The sequence below is a fragment of the Ursus arctos genome, unplaced genomic scaffold (genome assembly GCF_023065955.2).
Source record: "Ursus arctos isolate Adak ecotype North America unplaced genomic scaffold, UrsArc2.0 scaffold_2, whole genome shotgun sequence".
Taxonomy (NCBI): domain Eukaryota; kingdom Metazoa; phylum Chordata; class Mammalia; order Carnivora; family Ursidae; genus Ursus; species Ursus arctos.
The window spans coordinates 28797354-28821988 of NW_026622874.1; the positions used below are offsets into that span (position 1 = coordinate 28797354).

The 24635-nt window shown below is 50.0% G+C and overlaps 1 protein-coding gene across 10 annotated transcripts in view; it reads right to left on the minus strand.

Moving 5' to 3' along the window:
- Positions 1-49: 49 nt before the first annotated feature.
- The window catches only part of VASH2 (vasohibin 2), a 38629-nt gene continuing 14043 nt past the window's right edge, over positions 50-24635 (minus strand). For 3 of the 10 annotated variants that reach the window (XM_044387828.3, XM_044387825.3, XM_044387832.3), the window contains 6 exons: positions 23957-24031; positions 17219-17600; positions 15924-16039; positions 12806-12862; positions 11895-12017; positions 50-3110 (listed from right to left, as the gene is read on the minus strand). In XM_044387828.3, the coding sequence (XP_044243763.1) occupies positions 3038-3110; positions 11895-12017; positions 12806-12862; positions 15924-16039; positions 17219-17600; positions 23957-24031 (826 nt within the window). In that variant the 3' untranslated portion in view covers positions 50-3037. The other 7 variants (XM_044387826.3, XM_044387830.3, XM_044387827.3 and 4 more) reach the window with 7 other exon arrangements.

The window sequence follows — 24635 nt, forward strand, 5'->3', positions numbered from 1 at the left end:
CAAGTATGTAGTAAAAGGGCAAGAAAAAAATAAATCACACCGTCTTACATTTTTGGAAGAAAAACAATCCTTAAGTTTCCAGGATGGTTTTATTAAAGTCCCATGCTGTGTATAAACATACAAGTGATGAGAAAAACATTAACTTGAAACATGCACTTATCTGGCATTCTCTAAAATACCATTATACAAGTTTGCCTTTACTTAGAAAAATACCCACTAAAACAATCACAGTTTTCCTTAAAGTTTTAAAAAAAAATGTATTGGCCAGAACAAAGTCCAAGAGAATAAACAAGATTCTGAATTATGTGTCAAAAAAACTGTACAAGGTTGTACATAAAACTATAGCTTACAAAAGCCTCGGGTATAGTAAGAATACAGAAGTAAGATTTCCAAAGTTCTATTTACCAATATCTATTAATAAAATCCTTATGAAATAATTGACTTAGAAAAAGTGAAATGCTCATGATTTCAAAGTGTATAGAAAATACTAAATATCACTTTCTGAAATAAAGTGTACTCAAAACAGCACAACATGGAGTCTAAAATCAAGATTTCTGTCATCCATTTAAACTTTGCATATATCCCCCATAATGGCTTAAGCATAAAATTTCTCTTGCATTAATAACTTTAGAAACTAGATTCAGATCATCTCATAGTTTTATCTTTTGAATAATAGCCAGTTTTAACATCAGTTTGGGGGGGCGGGTAAATCATGTCATGGTTTGGTTCTGTTTTTGCCTTAATATCATTTTAATTAAATTTCTGCACTAGAATTTAAGAGTTTGGTGCCTTTCTCAAATCTTTTAGAAATCAACATAATTCCATAGGCATTTTAAATTACTTTTCATGTTTCTGTGACTAACCCTTGCTCTGGGGGACTGAATCTTAAAATCAAGAAGTGAGTGGAAAAAAAATCAGGTTACTAATTGAATCACCAAACCAGCGGGCAGTTTTAAGGCTTATACGTCAGCATATTAGAACAGTCCGTGTTCCTATTCTCTTACCCTTCTGTGTGGGAACAAGAGGCCGTGCAGCTAATGACATTCTATGTTTTGGATGGGACAGTACTTAAGTAATACTTGGAAAATCCTATTCCAAGCTCTTAGAATGACCGCAGTGTTTTAAGTTGTATACTTATTAGAGACTTAAAGTTTCAGATTGACAAACATAAGATACATATATATTGTTTTTCATAGAGAAAGCTAAATCAGTAGTGTTTTAGAACAAGAATGAATTGACTAATTCAAATATTTCAGTCCATGTGGCCGTGAGGCTCCAAATGAGTTTGCCTTACGAAAAGATACAAAGATACATCTTGAACGGATAATACTATTGTTAAAGAAAGTGATTAAATTCAGAAGTTTTAACTTCTGTATTTTAATCTAATTGAGATGTTTGGTCCTTTTCATGTAAAGGACACTACACTTCCTTCTTTTTCAAGAAAATACCACTTTCCATGAACGCCATTGAGTTCTGGCATAAAGTGAGCTCCTGCGCACGTGGCCAAGGGAGGACGTCACCTTCAGTGGTTATATTGGTAAAGAATCTCAGTGAGCAGATTATTTTTCTGCTCCCCTTTCTAAACTCACCTTCAGGCAAAGAGAGCCAGAGAGGAAGCCCTGACAACTGAAATAACACTTCTGTTGACTAGAAGACATCACTTACATGCAAGTTGGTCTCATGAGTCAGCACGACCACTGAGCAATAACAGATGAAACAAGCATACTCGTGACGTGGATAACGTACAGACGTGGCAGGTAGAGCTCCTCTGTGCGGTCTGCAGTCAGAAGCCACACAGGTATTCACACTCCTTCATGGACTCCATCACGCTCTAAGGTGGAACACCTTAGACTTTTCCATTTTCTTACCTGAAGACTTTTCCATTTAAAAAAAGGTTCTGCTTCTCTAATTCACCGCATTTTCCAATAGCAATTCCTAAATGTCATGAAGTGGTCCTTAAAAGCAAGGGACTGGAAGGTGATCACACCGTGCCACATCTGGTCTTAATATAAGACATCAGAACACCTCTCTGACAACAGTGAGTCCTTCAGAATCAAGGCCTGACTCAGAGTTAAAAAATCAGATGAAATGTGAACAGAAAGGTTATCTGGTTCTCAAGACTCTGAAGACTGGTTCACTCCTGGCCTCTGCCTTTCTGAGTTTGTGATTGTCAGAGGTAATTGCAATACTGCTAAATTTGTGTCACACTGCCAAGACCTCTTGTGCTTTTTTTGCTGGAGTTTGCAAAGTTTAAATGTTAGTGACAGAACACAGACTACCTTCTGAACGTGCTTTTTGTTTTGAAAGAACAAAAACCGCTGTCAGTGAATGCTTTAAGAAAGATTAAGAAAGAAGTAACTCCAAGGTCCTGAAAATAGTTTCCCGTATTGCCAGAAGAATTTCAGTGCTTTTTAGTAAAACACTTGATATAATACCTTAAATCCTATTACGTGTGCACCAGGAAAAAAGTCCAAACTTTATGGAGATCCCCATTGGAAATATTGGGGAAACAATACAAATAGAATTAAAAAAAAAAAAAACACCATTAAGTTTGCATATCTGATGTCAAGATGCTGAGGTAATATTGACTGCTTAAAAAAAAATCCCACCAATCTTTGCCTCTGTTATTGCTGAAAAAAGACATTAATACTGGCTGAGTTACCTTACTATATCAAAAGTGGGAGGGAGGGTTTCAGTAATATTTACTACTGGTGAGGAGGCATCATGTTCAAAAGCAAGTAAACAAAAGTAGGTCAATGGGAAGATAGAAAACTACAGTTACGTATTACCCTTTCTATCTGTAGTGAGGGGGACAGTCCAACCCCAGTGGGGTTTCTTACTTCAGCCTTTTCGTGGTGGCCCCTTGGTGAATTTCAACATTAGTTGTTACCACCCACTCAGATTCCGTGTCCAAGTGAATCCTTAAAAATAAAATCCACAGGTTCTCAATAAATAGTTGCAGTTCCTCCTGAAGATGCTGGGGTAAAGTGCAGAGAGAAGCACCACGGAAGCCCTCTTGCCGGCTGATATGGCTTGCCTAAATTCGGATTTGGTAGCCCACCTCATTCAGCGTGCTGAGGTCAGCCACCTTCTTTTCAGGCAGTGCAGGCCTAAGGGTCAAAGGAAGGTGGTGGGGGAGGGGGTTGGGATAGAGAAAGATCACTTAGTATTTGATTCAGAGAACTCGACTTCATTCTCTTGACCCTTCAGATGCTTGCTCCCAGCCCCCCCACCTCCAGCCTTGGTCCCCAGCTTGACCTTGTGTTCTCAAGTCCACTTTAAAGGGATGTAGGGAACATTTTCACAGGCTTTTCAATGTAGAGTTGAAAAAAAACACAGGTTGCCGAATGAGTTTGTCCAGCTCGAACCTGCATTCAGTCACACTCTTAACTTCTGAAACCCAGGTATCTGTAAACCTGGAAAGGGTCTCAAAAACAAATCACACGTAGTACCGTGGAACTAAAAACCTCAGCCAGACTCTCCTTGAAACCTTGGCTTCCTGGTGCTTGTGCCCTGGGGGAAACCCAGCAACTACAAGACCTCTCAGGTGCCAGATTCACACAGAGAGATGCTCGGCTATCTTTGATAGAGGATTACTCTTCCAGGCCTCAGTGCATAACATCGGGGCGAACCCTTTACAACTCATCTGAAAAAGCATGTCAATGTGGAAAATCATTCCGTGGCAAATCCTCTCTTCTCCCTAAATACATTTTCCAAAGTACTAATAAGCATTTATGTGAAGTCATGTCAGAAAGTACTTCAAGCTGGAAAATCAGAAAGCACATCACTTGTCTTCGTGAAAGACGTTTCCTCAACGATTTCCTGATATGAAAGTATTATGCCTAAGCGTTCTCACAACTTCTCTCAGTTTTTCCATTTCTCAGCCTCCTACCTTCTCTGATAAGAGAGAACGGAGCTTATAAACCAAGTTTAGCAGGCTCAATATGGCTAGAGAGTTCGAATTCAAAAGTTCCACATTCAGCCACTTTTACCAGAAGACTGAAGATATTTATAGGCTACACATGAACCTTGTTTTAAGTGTTTGAAGAAGAAAGGCCAAAATGAAAATATAACAGTTTCGTGGTTTATCCTTTGAAGAGTTTCCTAACAGCAAATAGTTTCCCCCTGGCATGAATGTGCTCCAATTCCTTTGGTATTAACAGAGCCAGAAATCAATAGCCAGCTAATGTCAAGGGAGCCGCTGAAGGACACAAGGCTCAAATTTGGGCAACAAGTTCTACCGCCCTACATATTCTCATTCTCTGTCTCTCTCTCTCTGCCCACCTTCATCTCCTCTCCCTCCCTTCCTCTTCACCCTATGAACACCCTACAGCCTATGAACATCCCCTCTGAGCCCGATCATTCAGAGTGGTCAAGAAACCTTCGCTGACTAAACTTCCTTGCCTCTGTTGCTTGAGGCTGATTTCTCAGCGTGACCATGTGCCCTGCTTTACTGGTCAGGAATCCTGCCTCTCGTTCCTTGTCTCTGCTCATGGTGCCCAGGGTGCACAGATGATGCTGACAAATACGGCTGACAGAGGATGGAAGTCCCCGTACTCGCTTGCTTGTAGACCCCTGCACACTGCATCGAAGAGCTCAAGGCTCCTGACCTTCAGGGCGATGGTGTCCTCCAGCCGTACATGTCCTAGAGATCAGCCACTCCCTATCAACACAGCCACTGGCAGAGTGGACCCCAGGGGCCACTGTGAGGGCCATTCTTGAGCTGGCAGCTAAAGGGAGCACGCTTCTGCCTGAGGGTTCAAACTTACACTTATATCTCAGCCCTTAGCCCACTAACGTCAAGAGAACTAGGGCTCTTGCAGACAAGTCTGGTTCAGAGTCCATTTGTATCTAGTTAATTTTTTTTCCTTTTTAAAAGAATTATTTTTTAAGATTTTATTTATTTGACAGAGAGAGAGAAGGAGAGAGAGAGCACAAGCGGAGGGAGCAGCAGGCTCTCCGCCGAGCAGGGAGCCCAACGCAGGGCTCGATCCCAGGACTCCGGGAGCATGACCTGAGCCGAAGGCAGACGCCCAACCGACTGAGCCACCCAGGCACCCCTCTAGTTCATTTTTTCAAAAAGCCTGAAATAGAGTCTCTGTTTTGTTTCCCTGCTTGAAGTGTGTCATCTTTTCAAACAGCTAATATGGGACTTCCTCCTTCAGGTAGACTCCCCATTAAGTTAACATCACCCTAAGGCAAATGTGGTTAGAAAGGCAAATCTGCTTCTCCCCTCCTCCATGTGCCCCACTTTTAGAAAATTCAGCAAATCAAAAAAATTCACTTGCCGAAGCTTCAAGTATCCCTACGCATTCCTCACTTTACAAAAGAATTAAATGGGGGGGTCATTTCCTAGAGCAATTAAAATATAATTTCCCCACTACCTTTCCTGATGGTGGAACTAGGTGGGCATATATTCCTTATCCAGATATAAATTACATTGGTAGTGCATGATTTTTTTTCTTTATCTGATGTTTTTAATGATCTCTGCATGGCAGAATCTGTTAGTTGCCCCACCACGTCCACTCCCCCCTTCTGCCTTAGTAAAAACCCAATTTTCAGCCAGGCACAGAGCTGCCAAAAATACAAACCACATTTCCCAGCCTCTCTGAAGCTGACCAGGCATCAAGACTAAGTTGTAGCCACTGAGATTGACGTGGAGGTGACCAGATACCTCTTCCAAAGACAAGGAGCATGTGCCCTTCCTGGGTTTTCCCGCTCTTTCTTCTGTCTTATGGAAGTGGTGGCTGGAGCGTGGCCCCCTGAGCAGTAAGACACCCCGTACCGTCTCTGCTGGGCCACTTTCCCACCCTGGTGAGTCCCGGCTAAGTCACAGCTTCACCCCGACCTTACCCGCCACCAAACCTGATCCTGATGGGATCCTGTCCGTCCGTTAACTCGCTAATACAACACCAACTCCAATGCCGGTCATGGTGGGTGTTGAGTTGGCCTGAGGAAGGTCCACCTGGGGAGTGAGTACACGTTCCTAGCAAGTTCTCTAGAACTCACTCAGGAGAAGAATCCACACCGTACACGAAGTCTGGAGACTCACTTGTAAGAGTCCATCTTCTTTGCCGGGGCCCTGCACCCTGCGTAGGACCTATGTCACATCTCCCATTGTCTGTCAAGAGCAAGCAACTCCTCGGGCTCCCCAAGAGGCTCCCCGTTCCAGGGCCCTTTGCAGCACACACCAGTGAGCTCACCCCAGCTTCTGCACCTTTCTTCCCGACCAGGCCTCTTTCTCAACACCGAGTCACACCTCTCCTTCCCTGAAACTCTAATAAATGTGCTGCCTTCCTGTGTGAGAACAGTGCTAGAAAGACACGAGCCTAACATGGCTTCCTGGGTGGTGGAGTAGGTCTGCGCTGACCTATTTTCTCTCCCTCAGTCCCGCCACCAACAGCGCCTGCTGGGAAGTCAGCGGACAGGCTGCAGGGTCCAGGGGTTCGAGAGGAGGACAAACACTAGCCGCTCGGCCCTGGGCTGTGGGCTTGCCTAGGATCGCTGCTGTCCCTAGCCACTCACCTGACTCCCTCACTTTGGAGCCCATCAGCCCCGAGGAAATGGAATTTTCACCACATTCTTCAAAGTGTCTGTGTTCCTAAAACTTCACCCATTATCTTTACCTTTGGTCTGCTACTGGCTCCCTTGAAAACAGATGTACTTTAATTTGGGAGTTTTTGGCCTCCTTTTTTCTAAACCTTTCCTTAGCACTTCCACCAGTCACTCCCCCTGCCCACCCTGGCAGGGTCTTCCAGGTGCTGAGAAATCACCCTTAATAGCTTTCATTTAGCTGGCACTGAGAACACACCAGGCCTTGCTCTGAGAGGTGTACAGGGATTAACTCAGTTTCACCATAACCTGATGGGGTTGATACTGTTCCTACCCATTTTACAGAGGAAGAAATCGAGGCACTGAAAGTTAGGGGAACTTGCTTAAAGCAAAGCCACATGTTTAGCAAGTGGTGGAGCCAGAAATCCTCCCCAGAATCGAGAGCCCATGCCCTTAACCGTAAAGCAAACAGACCCCATCCTTCCGCTCCCCACACAAAGCATCCTCCCAAGCGTCGAAGGATGACACCACAATGGCCCCTGCCTCTGCGCCATGACATGGAATCCCCAACACCATGTCCTGTCATCCCTTCAGGGTCCAACCGAAACGCCACTTCTCCCATGAAGTATCTGACTCCCCTCCCTCACACAGCATAACTCCTCGCCCCTGTATGCTGGGGCATTCTCTCTGCTACGCCTGCTCAAGAATCCTGCAGGTTCCTACTCCTTACGCCAGTCTCGGAGACCGAACAAACTGAGAACAGGCATCAAGTCCGTTCAGCTATGAATCCCTACCGTTGAATAGCCCGTGCTTCTCAATTAAACCTGGGTCAAGTTCTCATTAACGTGTCAGTGGCTGATAGGCCTTCATTATGTTACCTTTATCATGGGATATTTTTAACAACGTCCTAAGCCAGGAATTCAAGTCACCATGATGACATTCTAAGAACTAAGAAGGAGGAAGAAACCCCCACCTCCCACCCCGTCCAGGAGAAGCTTTATCCTACCTCTGAAAGCTGCCGGGGAGCCTGCCTACTGGAAAAGCTGAATGTGGGTCTGCAAGCACAGAGTGCTCGAGGGCTTCCAAAGAAAAGGAACTAGGTTGTCCCCTCCTCTGTAGCCCACCCTCCCCTCTCCCCTCAGGTATCCAGAACCCAGGGATACGGCAGAATACTGGCAGAAAGGCTAATACTGGCAGAAAAGGAGTTCAACCCAGGTCCCCAGTGAACTGCCTGGAAGAGGAAACCCTTTTCTCGCGACACTGGCTGCGATCTCCCGGCCTGGCGAAGGGCAGAACTGGGTTATCACAGCCCGCCACCTGCCTGTGGGCCCCAGCCAGAAACACTCCTCCCTCCTGGCCAGCAGCTCGTCTCAGGGCCAGAGCCGGGGGAGCTTGTGCGTGAAGGGACCTCTTCCAAGTGCTCTCCTGGCTATAATTAGAATTCTGCAAAGGCATTTATTTTTAAGAAACACAAGCACCGGGATGATGATTCAGCCGAAACTGCACTTGCCCAGAACCTCTCATCAGATCCACGGTTATTATTTTAGACTGAACAATGTGTTTCTCCAAACCCCTCCCCAGTCCAAACAAGGGAAAGATCTCAGAGGATTTTCCTGTCGAAGGGCTCTCAGCCCGCCTTCTGTTTTAGGGGAGGCAGGGAAGGGGACTTCAGGTTTCCAGTAATACACTTTGTGGAAGGAAGGAGGGGCGCATCCCTCAGCACACAGATGGATAATCCCAGCCTCGTCTGTTGTCACGTAAACATATCCATGGTGATTTAGGGTGACGGCTTGATGGCCTGGTCCCAGGTGACCCTTATCCCCAACCTCAGGCCTGCATTCCTGGAGCCAGCCACCATAGAGGCTGCTCAGACGGGAGGTACGTTGAGGGGGACAGGATGGCGGCTCCATAGAGAAGGTATTCTGTAGCACGGAAACCTTAGTTTTCCATCCTTGTGACACATGGTGGAAATTCACACTCTGGTTTTTTTTTTCAAGTAAGCTCTACCCCCAAGGTGGGGCTTCAACTCACGACCCTGAGATCGAGTCTCCTGCCATACCGACTGAGCCCCCCCCCCGCCCCCGCGCTCTAGATTTTCAATGGGATCTTTTGTTCCAGTTTGTCTTCATCTTATATGGCTGGTGACTCATTGACTTGATCCAAATGTATACGTAAAAGACGGCTCGTATTCACCCCTGCTTCCTAACTCTTGACAGTCCGGGGGAATGAACCACCTCCTCGAGTCTCGCACACGCCTTGAGGCGGCCTCAGTGTCCAGAAAGAGCTTGGCTCGATTCTGTGTTGTGTCAGTGCGGCCACAAGGAGCCTTAGAACCAGAAAGTTCATGGCAGCATGTTGGGGACCAAGTGAGGACATCACATCCTAGGGCTGAACATACCAGCTGGTGTGTGTCTGTGTGAGACTGGGCTTAAGAAAAGAAGCAGTAACGTGGAAGGAGAGCCTACAGGGTTCCCCCAAAACCCTGCATCCCTTTTCTGCCCCTCTGACTAAGGCCTGTGTCTGGGGCATCTCCTCCCCTCACTTCTCAACCCCCGCCCCCTCTCCCCTCAGCAGTTGCTGGGGAGCAGAGGTCAGCAGGCCTGAGTGGCAGCCGGGCGGGGAGACAAAGGCTCCTGCAACTTGCTTGCTATTACTCGCCCACAAGAATTTATTAAATAACACTTCGTGCTAAGTGCCTTGTAGGTCTCGGGGTTACACCAGGACAAACAGCAGCTCTTGCTCTCACTGGACCCAAAGTGCATTCCCTTTCTTCTGATGGAAATTTGCCTTTTGTTTCTCCCCTATGAGTGGGAGATACTTTGGGGACACGGCCCATCTATGTCCAGTTCAGGGCTGCTTGACTGGGAAGCACGGGCCTCACGTCTATTCATGCTTCTTACTCCTGTCTCCCCTGAGATCACAGCCCCCGAGGGTGGGCAATGTCACCGCCCATGTGTTCACCCACTCACCCTCACACACAAACACACCGATGAAGACCAGTTTAGCTCTATTCCAGCGGACTCAGGATTCTAGAAAGGGATATACAGTAAGGGTGCAACTCTAGCATGGACCTGTCAGTCCTCAAGGAGAGACCCCAGGCCCTCCTCTCTTGTCTAGTCTGGCAGGAATCAGGTCAGGCTGGGCACCACTTTAGGACTTCTGACCTGTCTGGGTAGGCCTCAGCTGGAGGGCCACAGGAGGGGGGACTGGTTCCTTTGCACCCGTCACCCTCATTCCAAGCCCGTCCTGCTCCTCGCTCCCATTCCCTACTCCCCAGGACGGTAGGTACCCTGCTGGCAGGTGCAGGGCAGACAGCTGAAGCTGCCATGTAAGCAGACAGGCCTCCGCCCAAGAGATTCGGCTCAGCAGAGACTCTCCAGGCCCTGCCCGTTCTTCCAAGGCCTCCCGAGGTAGGCGGCTCTGGCCAGAGACCAGGAGCCGCAGGTCCCTGTCTGAGATTCCAGGGCACAGCCTCCCCTCCTTGCTGTGGCAGAGAAGCCCTCGAGGACCCCCGGTGGTGGCTGACCTCCAGGAGGCTCTTTGCTCACTCAGGTAAGGAGGTCTTCGTGGATACAGCTCATCACCCACCCTGGTTTCCAAGTGTCGCCAGGGACCCCACACCCTCCGAGATCCCGGGGGAGCTAAGCCGGGCACTCCTTGGTCTGGGCTTTTAGAAGGAAACTCCACATCATGCAGGAGGCTTACTTCTCCCTCTCCTTCTGCAGCCACTCTACTTTTCTCTCCTTTTTTTTTGCTTCCCCTCTACTTTCCTTGCTAAGGAAATTATCTCCTTTCCACCTTTGGGGAAATTTTCTCATCCGGAATGGAAGGAGAACGGAATGACTTCTTAGGCCTCATTCAAAATATCTTCAATGTGATTAGACCATGGAATCAAACCGATTCTCTAGGACTTCATTATGACTTCCTGGCCTCCCTCGGGCAGCTGCCTGGAAGAACCAGCAGGAACTCCATTGTCTAGCTTGCGGCCAGCAGTGAGAGGAGACCTTATCTTAAGATGGGGCCGAGTAACCTCTGTGACCCTGAGGGTCTCCAGCAGGGTGAGCTAAGCCCCCTAGAGCCACAAACCGCCACAGACACAGATGACCAAGAAGGGAAATCAAAGAGGGAGAAAAAGGGAGGAAGAGAATCAGAAATAGCAAAGAAGAGCAAGGAGGGACAGAGGGGGAAAAGAGGAGCCAGAGAGCGGAGAGAGAACAAAGATGTTCTCAGGGGTCCTTAGGGACTCTTGCCCCACTTGGGAAGAATGTTCCACGTGGTCATTCCAATTGGCATGAGTTGCTTTCATGCTGACACGGGCAGCCCAACCAGAAAACCACTGTCTGCTCACCCTGTGCTCCCAGGTTGCGGCTATAAGCAGTAAGCCAAGAAGTGTGGACTGTCAGAGACAGAAAGGACCCCAGGGAGTATTCGTGGTTCTCCGTAGGGGAACTGTTGGCATTTTAGGTGGAAAGGTTCTTAATGGGGGAGGATGAGCTTTGCAGGAAGTTTACCATCCTTGCCCCCACTCCCTGTCCCCGGGATCTATCATTATAACAAGGAAAAACTTCCCCTCCTCCCACCTCATTTCTAACCCTTGTCCCCTGAGGGCGTCCCCCTCCGTCTGCTGCTGAGAAGCCAGCGGCAAGGGGACCGGGCCTAGCACTGGGAAGCAGTTCGTAGAAGTTCACAGCAGGCCTTAAACCCTGGATCTCAACCTCGATCTCCCTGTCTCTTTTAGAACCACAGGAAACAATTTGACTGTTCTGTGTGGAAGGTGCTTGAAACGCTCCTAGGGGAGCAGAGGATGACAAAGGACTTGTAGGTGGAGGGAGGGGGAGTCGCTGTTTCCCTCTTGAAACCTTGCCCTGAGCTGACACTAGTGTGGCCTTTGCTGCTTGCCCTCCCACCCAGCTGACTCTTCTTCTGTCAACCCAGCGACACCGATCCTCCTTTCCAGAAGGATTGTTCAGACAAGTGCAAAACTGGAGAGGAATGCAGGGCTGGACGTAACTCCAGCTGTAGGGATGAGGTCGGCAGGGATATAAAGCCACTAAAATTATCCCAGCACAGAAAGGGGCTGGGACCCCACAGCTGATGGGCCTCTTGCCTGTTATGGTAATTTTCCACCCTTTGGGCCACTCCCAAACTTCATTATGGCACCCAACACATTTAGAAATGATTTGATGGCCTTATGTAATGCTGAAAAAAATAACACCGTGACAGAGCCACCAAACCCTTCCTAGTGCTGGCCACTCTACCATAGGACGCCCGGAATTTTGGTGGAGTTATTCAGTCACAACCAGATGTGTCCCTTTCTCATTTCCTCACCAAATCAAGATTACCTGGAGACAAGCCTGCTTGGTGAAGGCCAGGGGCAGAAGCTGAGAAGCCGCTCTCCTCCAGACACAGCTCTAGGAACCAGGGTGTCCTGGGCTCTAGTCTGTGGCAATGGCAGAAGCTGGGATCTGGAGAGGGAGGGAGGGGCTTGGTGCTTCCGTCCTTCTTGTCCTCCCTGCCTCACGCAGCCCTTCATTTTACTTTCAACCCTTGCCTCTCTGTCCCCTCAAACCCCTGTGACCCCCTACCCAGCCCTGCCACTCAGAAACCAGCGTTTAGGAGGAATTAGTAACACCTTGTAACACCTCAACCCACTTGAAACTTCAGCCAAGATATTTGCCCTCTAGAATCTTTTCCAAACTGGGAAAGATAGTGGCAGGGGCTTCAACTACCAAGGATGGCCACGGTCTTCCTGGGCTTGCTCATACGAAATGGTCCAGAGGAACTCACAAGCCACCCGCACTCCCCTGATGGTCAAACTCTTCCAAAGTCACCCTGCCCCGGTTGTGAAAAAGAAAATCCCTAAGACCTGACCCACTAGAAAGAGTTGATGGAGGGAGACTCCTGGGAACCAGTGCTGTGCCTGGGAGAAAGGGCTGTGGGGTTCAGGGGCTGGTTGTAGCTACTCTTTGCCATTTTGGAAAAGTTTATGTTTTCACTGAACCATGAGCCATCACCTCTGTGCACCTGGGGCCTGCCCTGCTGGGGCTGGGATCGACTTCGGGGTGTAGAGGGAAGTCGGTGGTGGAACGGAACCCCCATCTTCCTGCAGGTCTTCCTTCCTGACCCCTCCGGTGATAACTGCCCTCTCCCTATTGCCTTTCTCCCCATCCCCAGGCCCACTTCCTACTTCCGGCCGACAGGAGGGATGAGGGTGAGTGGGGCCCCAGACACTAGAAGGTGGCTTTGCACTCACAACTGCGGCAGTCTAAGAGCCGTCCTCTGCAGGCACAGGCGCGGTCGCTTGCCTTGGCTGCGTGACAAAGTAGCCAGAGATTAGGGTATGGGCATGGCCTGGGGGTGACTGAACACCAGTGTCCCTACTTGGCCCCTAGAATGACCAGCCAGGCTCCTCCCAGGGCGTCTTCAGTGGAGCCCAACCATGGGGGTCAGGCGGGGGTCACAACCTCTAACTTCACCTCAGCACCTCAGGCTCCAGGGGCCCAGGCAGGCCTGGGAGGAGCTGAGCCCCAGACTCACACTCGGCCTCCTCTGCCCCCTCAGCAGATCCAGTGCCTGCACCCTGACATTATGTTGTTTTCTTAAATCAACCCCCAAATCAGTTCTCCCATTCTGACTGATCAAACCGTGGCTCTCCGAGAGTGGTCCCTGCACCAGCATCACCGGCATCCCCTGGGAACGTGCCAGAACAGCAGGTCCTCGGGCCCCAACCAGATCTGCTGAATCACAAACCCTGGGGAAGGGGCCCCACAGCCTGTTTGAACAGCCCTCTGGGGATCTGGGCTTGCTCGTTTGAGAAGGGGGTGTAGGATCCTTCTATCTATCTATCCACAGCTGGGCCCTCGTGCCGTGGGCAGCCCCCTTTCCACCCCGTGCAGATAACCCACCCGCTCCTCCTCGCTCCCACCCGATGACGCACCTCCTTCACCGGCAGGATAAAAGCCTCTTAATGCAGTCCGTCAACTTCTACGTCCTCATCTACCTGACCTGAAACGCTCCCTCATGTCCCCCTTCCTCCACCCCTACGATCTGCACAGCTGGCTTCCACAGGTGCAGACAGGCCCCTCCACACTCCTGACCCAACCTCTCTGCCTATTCCTTCCCCATCTCCTGTTCTGCTGCTTCTTCCTCCGGGCTGCTCAGGGCCTGCCGCGCTTCCTTCTTTCCTCACCGACTTATCCAGCTAGCGCTTCAGCTGTCACTGCTAAGCAGATGTCTCTACGGTCATGACCTCTAATCCTCGAGCTCCAGATCTGCATTTTCAGCAGCTTCTAGGGGTCTTCCCCAGGGTTCCTGAGAAGTGGCTCAAATCCCACAGTCCAGGCCCCAATGCACCTTCTTCCCTTACTGTTCTCAGGCCACCAGCACCTGGCACGGCCTCTGACTTCTCTCTCCGCAGCCAGTGTCTGAGATCTTGCTGGCTTTCTCATCCCTGGGCACTCGTGGGAAATTTTTCTGGTTAAAAACTTAACATGCCTTGGACGGCAAAGTTCCAGTGGATGCAAGTAAAATAAATGTGACAGGAATGGTCCGAAACCCCCACACTGCCAGTCGGTGCATCAGTCTGTCAGGTGGCACGCTCAGGACTTTGGGGTGTAGAGGGCAACGCGGGGCTTTATCAACGGCTAGATGTCTGCTGCAGACCGGGAGCTCCCAAGGGAAGATGTAGCCCTCCTGGGGCAGCTAAGCTAACAAATCAGAGAAAAGGGCCCCTCGCCTGCTTCCTGAGTAACCAGATTGCCACTTCTGGGTCACTGGCTCCCTGCTACGTGACCTCCGAGAAGGGTTTACGTGTGCGCAGTCCTCTCAGACAACTGCTACTTTGTTCAGGGATGCCGATGAATGGATGACTGCATCGGAGAGGGGGAGAGGTAGGGTTACGGTGAAGGTCAGGGTCAAGAGGCAAGGGTGGTGGTCAGCATCAGAGGCAGGATCAGGGTCAGGGGCTTGTGCAAAAGATCTGAAGTCATCCTGCTCCCTAAAAAGACAAAACCATGCTGAAGTCCCCCCTGTTCTCCAGCTTCTCTTGCTGCAGGAGCTCCCCAGCCCTCCCTCCCCCACCTCGTCTTCCCTCCCTGTCAAAGCCCGGACCCCAGTCATCTCAGCCAACACCTTCTGGCTGTAGATTCCGGACCTTGGTTTAGCAGTGGCAAGTGGAATGGGGACAAACAGGGAAACTTCCTCAGAACTGACAACACGTCATGCTGTCCTGTTCTTCCAAAGACAGAACCAACACTTCTGTCTCCCTCCCCCTTCCCAGAGCCAAGGGACCTGGGCTCCAGTGCCAGTCCCATCACTGAGCAGCTACAAGAGAGCACAAGATAACAAACCTGGGTTATGTTCTGGTTTCTTCCTCTGACAGTGAAAACTAAAACTCTCCCTTCTCACTCTACAGGATTAATGTGGCAATAATGACATGCTTGTGTTGAAAGCAGTTCACCATGAACAGATCGCTCTCACTACGTCTTCTAAGTTGATCCTATGACTCCTTGAGAGAGAGAGGCAAGGGAAGCGTTTTTATCCTCTTGGACGGATGGGCAAACCAAGGCTCCTGAAAGGCTCCTTGCCAGGCCGCAAGGCTGAGGGGCGGCAGAGCTGGGGCTCGTGCTGGACCTCCGTGGGCCATACCACCATCCCGGGCACAGCGAGAGCCTCCTGTGACCCAGCGTGCTGCCGGGATTAGTCAAAGGGGTATTTTTTCTCCTGTATAATTATGGCCCAAATATCGGCCAGTGGTTATCCCCGGTTACTTTGGGCCTCCTCAGCTTCTCCAATCTGTCATTTGTCAAGTGAGTCATTTTGACCTCAGAAGTTGGTGTGAAATCACGGGCCTCAGGCTAAGATGGGGGAGGGTGGAGTCAGCAAGGAAGATGATTTCTGATGCCATGATCCAAAGAATGATCATGAATTCTGCCAGGCACGGAGGGCTACAGGGTTTTAGGAAACTTTCATCAGTTCTAACAATCCCATCTTCTGGCTAAGGGAACTTAAGCCCAGGAAGGTGACATGACAGGCCTCATGTCACGGGGCTCACGAAGAGCTGAGCTGGCCCCAGACGCAGGCTCCTCCCACACTGCCAGGATTTGGGGATATCCTTCATCTCTTGCTGTCTGGAGCCTATCCCCTCACCTGAGTCTACAACTGACTGGCGGTGGCGTCAGAGCAATGGGGGTGATATGCACAGTGGATCCTTCTCCACAAGGAATGCCCCAGAATGAGGGGCGGTCCTCTTGGAGATCTTGGCCTGGTTCAGATGCCACGCCCAGGACACAGCTTTGTCCCCATGGGCCAGGACAACCCCACGGATGTGTGTGTGTTGGGCCTTGAGCCAAGGAAGAGGAAACAGTACTCACGACTTGTCTCTCCTGCCGAGCCGTCTCGGGGGGCTCGCCTGTCTCCTTCGGGGGGACAGGGATTTCCCCCGGCTTCTCACTTGGGTTGGAGAATGGGCACTTGCAGGTTTCAGGATCTGAAGGAGATGTGAGGAGTTACCACACGGGCTCCGAAAGGAAACCGCCCTCGCGTCTTCCTACAGCACCCCCTCCCCCGCCCCCAGCCTGCCGTGATCCCGGTGCTTAGGAGGTACCAAGGGGAAGACTTCCAAGGGGGCGTACTGACAGATGTTGCTCGCTCAGTCTGCACTGGCAAGGAGCAAAGGACCCCTTCCCAGAGGCTGAGATGATTACACTGTGTCCCCTTTTCCACAGCAGAGGAGCAGAGCCCCATGCCTCAGCCTCGTGGGGCTGCCTCTGGGTACTATCTTGTGAGGGCGAAGTCCCATCTGCATTGCCCCAGAAATGGGCTTGCTCTTTCGGACTCCCCCACCCCACACACAGGCATAGAGTGGTTCCAGGTCCCTCAGGGTGAAGATGACAAGTCCCCAGGCGCTAAACAGAACCAAGCCTGAGGTCAGCAAAATCGCTTTCCCCTGTGGTCCTCCGAGTACACACAGGCTTTCTCTCAGTGACTCCACAAGCCCTGGAGGGACAAGGACAAGCAGGCATGATGTCACCATGGAAGTGACATGGGAGAAAGAAGAAGGGCTCATGAGTGTAGTTTCTATGAAGCCAGCACAGTGAATGCTCCCTTGCTATTGTGACACCGGGTCAGAATTTGATGGCAAAATGCGTTGCAATTTATAAAGCAAAGCAGAGATATAATGCAACTCTGCAGAAGATTATAAAGCCGGGTGCCCCCCTCATCCTCGTGTGCCCAGGACCTTCCTGGTTTTAAGTAGGAAAAATGTCACGACCTGGGAAACCCCCCAGTTTCAGGCAAACTGGAATGATTGGTCACCCTATTATAAAGACCAAAACAACAAAACAAAAGGAGAGCCTCAATCTAAAATGACTAACATTTCGGATTTGATTTCCTAGAAGGAAGTACAGGCCAAGACATGCTTTAACTCTAACATCTAAATTGACTTTAGCCCCAGTTTTTGAGCAGTCTATGCAAAGAGTAACTTTAATTGTCCATGTCAAATAGCAAATGATTTACACCTTTTGTTTTAATAGGGTGGCTACTAAGCAAGATAAACTCAAGGAGCTTTGGACCATCCCAGAAACATGGGGCATGAGGCAAGAGGGAGACAGACAGAGGATGGGGATAGACCTCTCTTGCATCACTCACTAGTCTCCCCAGCACCCACCTTCATTCTCATGTCCCTGGCATATCTCTCCAGCTCCCTTCTTATGTCAGCCCTTAGCATCTTTGAGACATTGAGGACCAGCTGCTTCCACTCAATGGGCTGGAAGCTATGAGGCTCGTGGGGGACGTACAGCCCGATCTTGACCTTCTTGACTGTGTGCAGGTACTTCTTGTAGGAGTCTTCGAAGTCAAAGATGAGGTCACTCAGAGTCCGAAAGGTCAACGGCTTGTCCATCAGCTCAGCCCTTCGGCTCATGCCCAGTGAGCCATAGCGGCCATTGCAATAAATCCCCAGCACAACGTGGTGAAAGTAGTTTCCTGAGAAGTAGGTTTTAAAGCTGATGGGGAATCGCTCGATGGAAGCCTGTCCATTGGTTAAGTATCTTAGACCATCCGAGTCAAGGAAGAGAAAGGAGGCCTTGAAAATTCAGAGTGTGGACTCCCAGGAAGGGAAGTGGCCCATACAGGCAAAGTAAGTGTCCATCCCTCTGCCTCTGAGGCTCACACCTAACCTATCCAGACGAATCCTTTTAGAAAAGATTCACTTGATATTTTGAGTACCTATTACATGGTGCATACCGAAGACAAATTCAAAGGGGACAATGAGAAAAACTTGCCTTCTACTTTAGTAATTAAATAAATGCAAAACAAAATCATGGATTTTCCCCTCCCTTAGTTCTCTACAGAGTATGATGAGTATTAAAGGCTTTATGTAATCGGAATTACGTTCTCAGACATTAATTCTGGCTGGAGTGTGTGGGACAGAGCAGAAATTGAAGGCCTCTGCAATGTTCCAGGAGAAAAATGAAAAACAGAATCAAGGCAAGGCAATGAGATGTAAAAGAAACAGACTGGGGCACCTGGGTGGCTCAGTCGGTTAAGCGTCTGCCTTCAGCTCAAGTCATGATCCCAGGGTCCTGGGATTGAGTCCAGAATTGGGCTCCCTGCTCAGCGGGGAGTCTGCTTCTCCCTCTATTTTTCCCCCCACTCATGCTCTCTCTCTCAAATAAATAAATAAAATCTTCAAAAGAAAGAAAGAAACAAACAAACAGACTGGTTGATTATCTGGATGGGAAGGCATCAGAATAGGTCACACCTGCCCCTCATCTTCTCCTCTCATGGGCCCCAGCACACCCATGCCAACAGCCTTGAGTATCACACAGAAAGCTGCCTCCAGTACCCAAACCTCAGGCTCCCCCCATTCCCCAACATACTTGGCATCACAGATTGGCTTTCCCCACTTATCAGCCCATTTGGATCGAGCAACCCAGCCTCTTACTGTTGTATTGGTTTGGGACCAGCAACCCGACAGGTACAGCATCAGGTAACTACCTCACTGTCTCCACACGATGGAGCGATGGACAAGAAGTACCACATCCTCAAGCCCATCTCAAAATCCCAGGATAGCCCCGGCAAGGACCCAGTATTTCTGGAGAGGCATGTTGCAAACTCACGGTGTCACTTTTCTGCTGAAAACCTGTGGTGACTCCAGGGTGTTCCTGAGGTAAATAATAATCCAGGTGCTCCCATGGCAGCCTGTGCGTGGTAAGCGCTCAGTCAGTGGATACAGTTCTCCACACTCTGAGAGTCTGTCTTCACTGTTTCTGGCCCCCACTCCAATGGGCTTCCCACACAGAGACCAGAATGTTCTATTCAAGCCAAAATTTGGTATGTGTCAACTCTTCTGCTTCAGTTTTCATTGTCTGTCATCTTCTCCAGACTTGGTTCAAATCCTTTACCAAAGTCCTGCCACGATTCAGCCCCTGCTCATCATTCCTTTGTCCAGTTTCTCCCCCACCCCCGACACCCTGGACCAGCATACGGACCCACAGTCAACCACGAGACGTTTTTGAAGGATATGCCGAGACCATAAAGAATCCACACCCATGCCCTTGGCACATATATTCCCTCCTAATGGGAAGTCATCTATAACTAGAAGTCTTAAATGACTTTTAAATGACCTTGACATTACAAAGCTCTGAGACCAATTCAACAAAACACCAGTAAACATACTCTGCACACGATGCCCCCTATTGCACTAGAACTTCTCTTATGGCTTCACTCACATATCAGCCTTCTAGTGCAGGGGATTCAAACCTGGCAGAGATCTTCGGGGTCTCGTAAGAATCATGAGTGAGAAGGATGCTGCAGGCTTACTCTCTTCACACTGGCGGCACCCCAACTGGAACAGCCTCACTGCTCTCCCCTCCCTCCTTCCCCCCTTCCCGACCTTCCTCAGTATGAGTTCAGTACCCACCCCTGTAGCACCTGGTGCTTAATATCCAGGGTTGTCATTGTGTGTCCGTTTGCATCTTGTAGGGGCGGGAGTGGTGTTTTGCATGCTGGTGTCTGTCCCCGGGTGTAGCACAGGTCTGGCACACAGAAGTGCGTCATTACTGCTTGCTGCAAGGATGACCCTCCATTGTGAGGACACCTTCCTTAGACTTCAAAAGAATGCCTCAGTGAGGGCCAATCCAGAAGCCAGCCCGCAGCCCTGAGGTCAGCCCTGTCCTCTGCCCTCAACTGAATCACAGATAGCTCCTCTCTATAAAGTTACCTGTTTTGTCTTCACTTCCTCCTGTGAGATTAACCGGCAGTGAGGGAGTGAAATCACAACCTTCTGAGTCCCCTGACATCCATTCCTGCATGTTTTCTGAGGTAAGTTCTCTGGGGCTGGAAGAAGGGCATTCCCTCGTTGTTTTAGTCAGGATAACGAACCTTTACTGGGTGCGTATCTCCTGTGCCAGACAGCCTCAGGTAGGGCTGTGGAGCCAAAGATGAAGAAGGCAGCCCTCCTCTGGAAGCCTGTCAGGGAGACAGACTCAAAATGGACGCAACATGGTCAGCATGGCAGTTCCTCAAAAGGGAAACATCAAGATTTGCCATATGATCCAGCAACTCTGCTTCGGGGAGTGTACCCACAAGAATTAAAAGCAGGGACTCGACCAGGTACTTGCACACCCCTGTTCACAGCAGCATTACCCACAGTAGCCAAAACGGGGATGCGCCCCAGGTGCCCGCGGATGGATGACTGGATACACCGAATGTGGCGTATACATACAACGGGATGGTATTCCACCTTAAAACGTTAGGAAATTATGGCTTGTGCTACAACATGGATGAACCTCAAGGACATTAGGCTCAGTGAAATAAGCCAGTTACAAAAGGACAAACACTGTATGATCTCCATTTCTGAGCTATCTGGAGTAGTCAAATTCATAGAAGTGAAAGTAGAATGGTGGTTGCTGGGGGCAGAGGAAAATGGGGAATTAGTGCTCGGTGGGCCTCACAATTTCAGTTCAGTTGGGGAAGATGAAGTTCTAGAGACGGCTGGTGCCCATGCTTGCACGACCACGTGAATGTTCTCAATGCCACTCAACCGTACACTTAGACATAGTTAAAATGGTAATTTTATGGTATGACTATTTTACTACAATTAAAAAAACACATTCACAATACATGTATGTCAAGCCATTATGCTGTTCACTTTAAACTTACACAGCGCTGTATGTCAATGCCGTCTCGGTGAAACTGAGAAGAACCACCCAGCGTGATGTGTGCTGTGAGAGAGGCAAGCCCAGCACCCCCAGGGGGAGCAGAGAAGAGGCCATGGGGTGACCACACCAAAATTCGTTTTGTGGGACAAGCAGAGTCAGCCACATGAAGAAGAGGGAGGGGACAGGGGACGGGAGAGACCACCAGTCCATCCTGTCACAAGTCACCATCACTAGAATTTGTTCCATTTTTAGGGCCATCAGGAAGGCCTTGGTACCTGGAGGAAGTGGGCATGGAGATGGAGGGGACAAGGAAGTGTGGATGAGGGCAGGGAAGTGCCTGAGCTTTTCTAGGGACGAGGGAGCAGCACATGCCCAAGCTCCTGGAAGATCCGTCCAGCATCCAGCCTGCTGGGGACGTGCCTCACCACCTCTAATAACAAATCTGTCACCTGAATCAGCCATAGCACTTTAGTGCTGTGTTAAGCCCCTTCACGGTCAGCGAGGACCCCCAAAATGCTGCCAGGATTTGGAAGATGAACCAAAGTTCTCTGTCTCCGGCAAGCATGTGAAAGCGTGCGCAAAGCACTGAGGAGCAAACGAAGGGGCTCTCCGTGAATGAACCCTGAACTCTGGACTAACGTCAAGAGAGAGAAAACAAGGAAGGACAAGACGGGAGACACAGGCTTCCAAGCAGAAGCCGAGCTGACCTGTTTCAAAGTTGTTGAGGTGCCATTTGTTTCCCAAGAACCCCCAGAGGGGCATGTGGGAGACACAGACAGATGACCCAAGTCATGTCCTTCACTGTGCTCGAGAGAAAAACAGGCCATAGGAATGCTGACAGAGAGCAAAGAGAAAAGACAAAGATGCTGTAACTTTTGGAATTCAGGTCTGTGTTTCTTGTCTGTGTCCAAGAGTGAAATTTCCCTGCGTTCAGCAGTGTGAGCCCCATTCCTCCACCCTTCCCCACCTTCTCGGCACTTCTCTGAAATGTCACATGGTTAAGAACAAAGGAAAACAAAGAGCACACTGTCCTCTGATTTGGACAGGCCCAGAGGCCAGTCACAAGTGTATCCCTCACAATCCCAAAAGAATTGATTAATCCAGGAAAGCCTAAAGTAGTGTTTGGGTTTATACAATTGCGCAGGGACGCGGCTACTGTGTAAAGCAAGATGGCCTCCGCCCGTGTGTGGAGTCTGAAGGTGGCTAGTCCGCCCAGGGAAGGGCCCGTGGGCTCTCCCTCCCTGATCCTCCCAGCAAATCCCCAACAACTGCTCACCCCCATTAAACTCACAGGAGGCTCTGCCCAACAGCTGTGCCTGACTCCTGCCACAGAAGAGTCCCCGGAGCCATCTGCCGCTTCCAGTCCGTTCTGCCCTCCAGCTGGGCTCCCTGGACACACATCTCATCTGCTTTGTGAGGAGCAGGAAGGAGGTAGGACAGAACTGTGGGGGAAGGGCCACAATAGGGCTCAAGTTCCCATTTTTCAAATGTCAGTCTGGGCACCTGTGGACAATCTCTTTCAGACGAGGCCGGCCAGTGCCCTGCAGACTGCAGAGGGCCAGAAACACCCCTTCTCATGAACGTGTCCAGGAGACCAAGCCCACAGACTGCACCTGTCCGCCTGTCCCCAGTCTGATTCTGAGCCACCGGTCCTTCCGCTGACGTCACGCTAGCCCCTTTCTCTCCTGGATTTCCTTCCAGCTCTCTAACTTTCCTTCTTCGTCTCTGTCACGGGCTCATTGTGTCCAACTAAACCAAAAAAGGGTGAGATTTAGTCCTTGAACTTCTCTTCTCGCTCCTTAGACAGCAGCTACCACTCCCTGAATACTCGCAGCTCCCCAATTTCTATTTCCAGTGCAGAGCCCTCTCCCGAGCATCACACCCTGGATACCCCACCCCGACATCCCACCCCTCCCCACGTCTCAAATTGAACATACTCAAATCTGAACTCCTCTCCCCATAAATCTGACTCTCCCCACAAGTCCTTCCCTTGGGCTGCAGCACACTTACCAGATCACCCTGTTTTCCAAGCAGGAAATGTGGGCTCGTTGCCTCTGTCTCCTCCCACACGTAGAGCTAATCAGCCCACATGTGGTGTTGATGACCCCAGCTCCTTCCTCCACCTTCCTGGCTACGGGGCCGAAGTATCTCACCTCTCGGTTGCCCTCATCCCTCCAGCCCATCCTCCACAAACTGTCACCCAATCCAGAAACCGTAATGGCTGACTCCTTCCTCATCAACTCCTGCACTCAGTTGGCCTCTAAGTCCTGGAAATTCTATCTCCTTGATGTCCCCTCACCTCCATTCCCCTGGCCAGGACCATGGCTCAAGCATCTCCATTTCCCTCAGGGAGCGGCCCCAACTGGCTTTGCAGATCCAGCACCTTCTCCAGTCCGCCCTTCAGTCTGCCAGAAGAGCTACCTCTCTAATATGCATGCCTGATCGTGTCGTGCCTCTGCTGCAGAGCCTCCACGGGGGCTGCCCTTGCCTTCCGGAGGAGGGTCATACTCAGCACGGCATTCCACGGCCCACCTGGTCTTTCCTGGGACCACCTCCCAAGTTCATGTCTTGCTGCGTCCCCTTGGTCACCGTCCCTTCCAGCCATCCACCGCAAACGACTGCAAGTTTCTTTGCTCCTCTACCAGATCATATTCTGTTGCCTTCTGATGCCAGTAAGTCAGCGCCATCACAGCTTTTCTGGACCATATTTCCCACAGGCTGAGGAGCCAGGAGTCTGGCAGAAAGGGGAACAGAAAGTATGGGAGAGCCCAGACCCTTGTTTCAGCTCTACGTTCCGCAGAGTCAAGACGCTATGCCATTGCTTGGTCTCCTCCACAATCCATTCTTAGAACTTTCCCCAGAGATGCGTTTGGATAACCCCACTTCCCCTCGAGTATCTACTATCCTGTTGAAATGCCAGAGACATGCAAAAAATAATGATACATGCTCTCTGGGCAGTCCCTCTAAGTTGGAATTCTCCCATTGACTAGTGGATCTGGCCTGTGAGCTGGGCCTGGTGCAGCTAACAGTTTACATTGACGATGAACCAAGGAACCAAGCTCTGATTTGGTTCAACTGCAGAAAGTGAAAGTTAAAGAGAAGCACCAGGGGAGCTGGATACTTTCCCCGAAGGAGACAATGCATATCACCTCTGTGAGTCTAGGACAACGAAGGCACAATGGGCCCCATAGTGAGACCACCCTCTATGGAGTAAACTTGAGCAAACATAACTTCAAGGATACATGCCCAGGATGACAGCTTCAAGGCATTTGATAGGCAAGGACTCCCGAGTCATTTCTTTCGCTGTTTCCATTAACCTGTAGGGTAGAGCACAGCAAACCATCTCACGACTTATTTGATTATGCAGTCTGTCTGTCGGTCAATCCATCAAGGTGCCTGTCTCCACACCCAGTGCCATGCATCATTAGAGAGGGAAAGGACAGAGCTCACTATGCAGGACGCCGCAGCCAAAGGACATCTGGACCCGGCCGAACTAAATGCCTAAATTCTCCACTCCTCTCCCCAAGAGTTAGTTCCTGGAGGTTAGTGCCTGTATGCGACAGCATCCTCTCATTGCCCTAGGACAAGGGGCATTACAAAGAGCAAGGAAAGGAGGCCACATAAAGCAAACTTCAGGGCCGCCTGGGGGGCTCAGTTGGTTAAGTGTCCAACTCTTGATCCCAGCTCAGGTCTTTATCCCAGGGTTGTGAGTTCAACCCCTGCATTGGGCTCTACGCTGTGCGTGGAGCCTACTTAAATGATATACTCTGAAACTGCATTGCCAAAAAGAAGCCTGAAATTGTGTGATGCTGGGCTTGAAGCCTACTCAAAAAACAAAAACCAACTTCACAGGCCTCCTGCACCCCTGTAAGAGTTAGTCTCCCCCATGGAGCTTAGCTGTCAAAGTGGCCCATCCCCTAG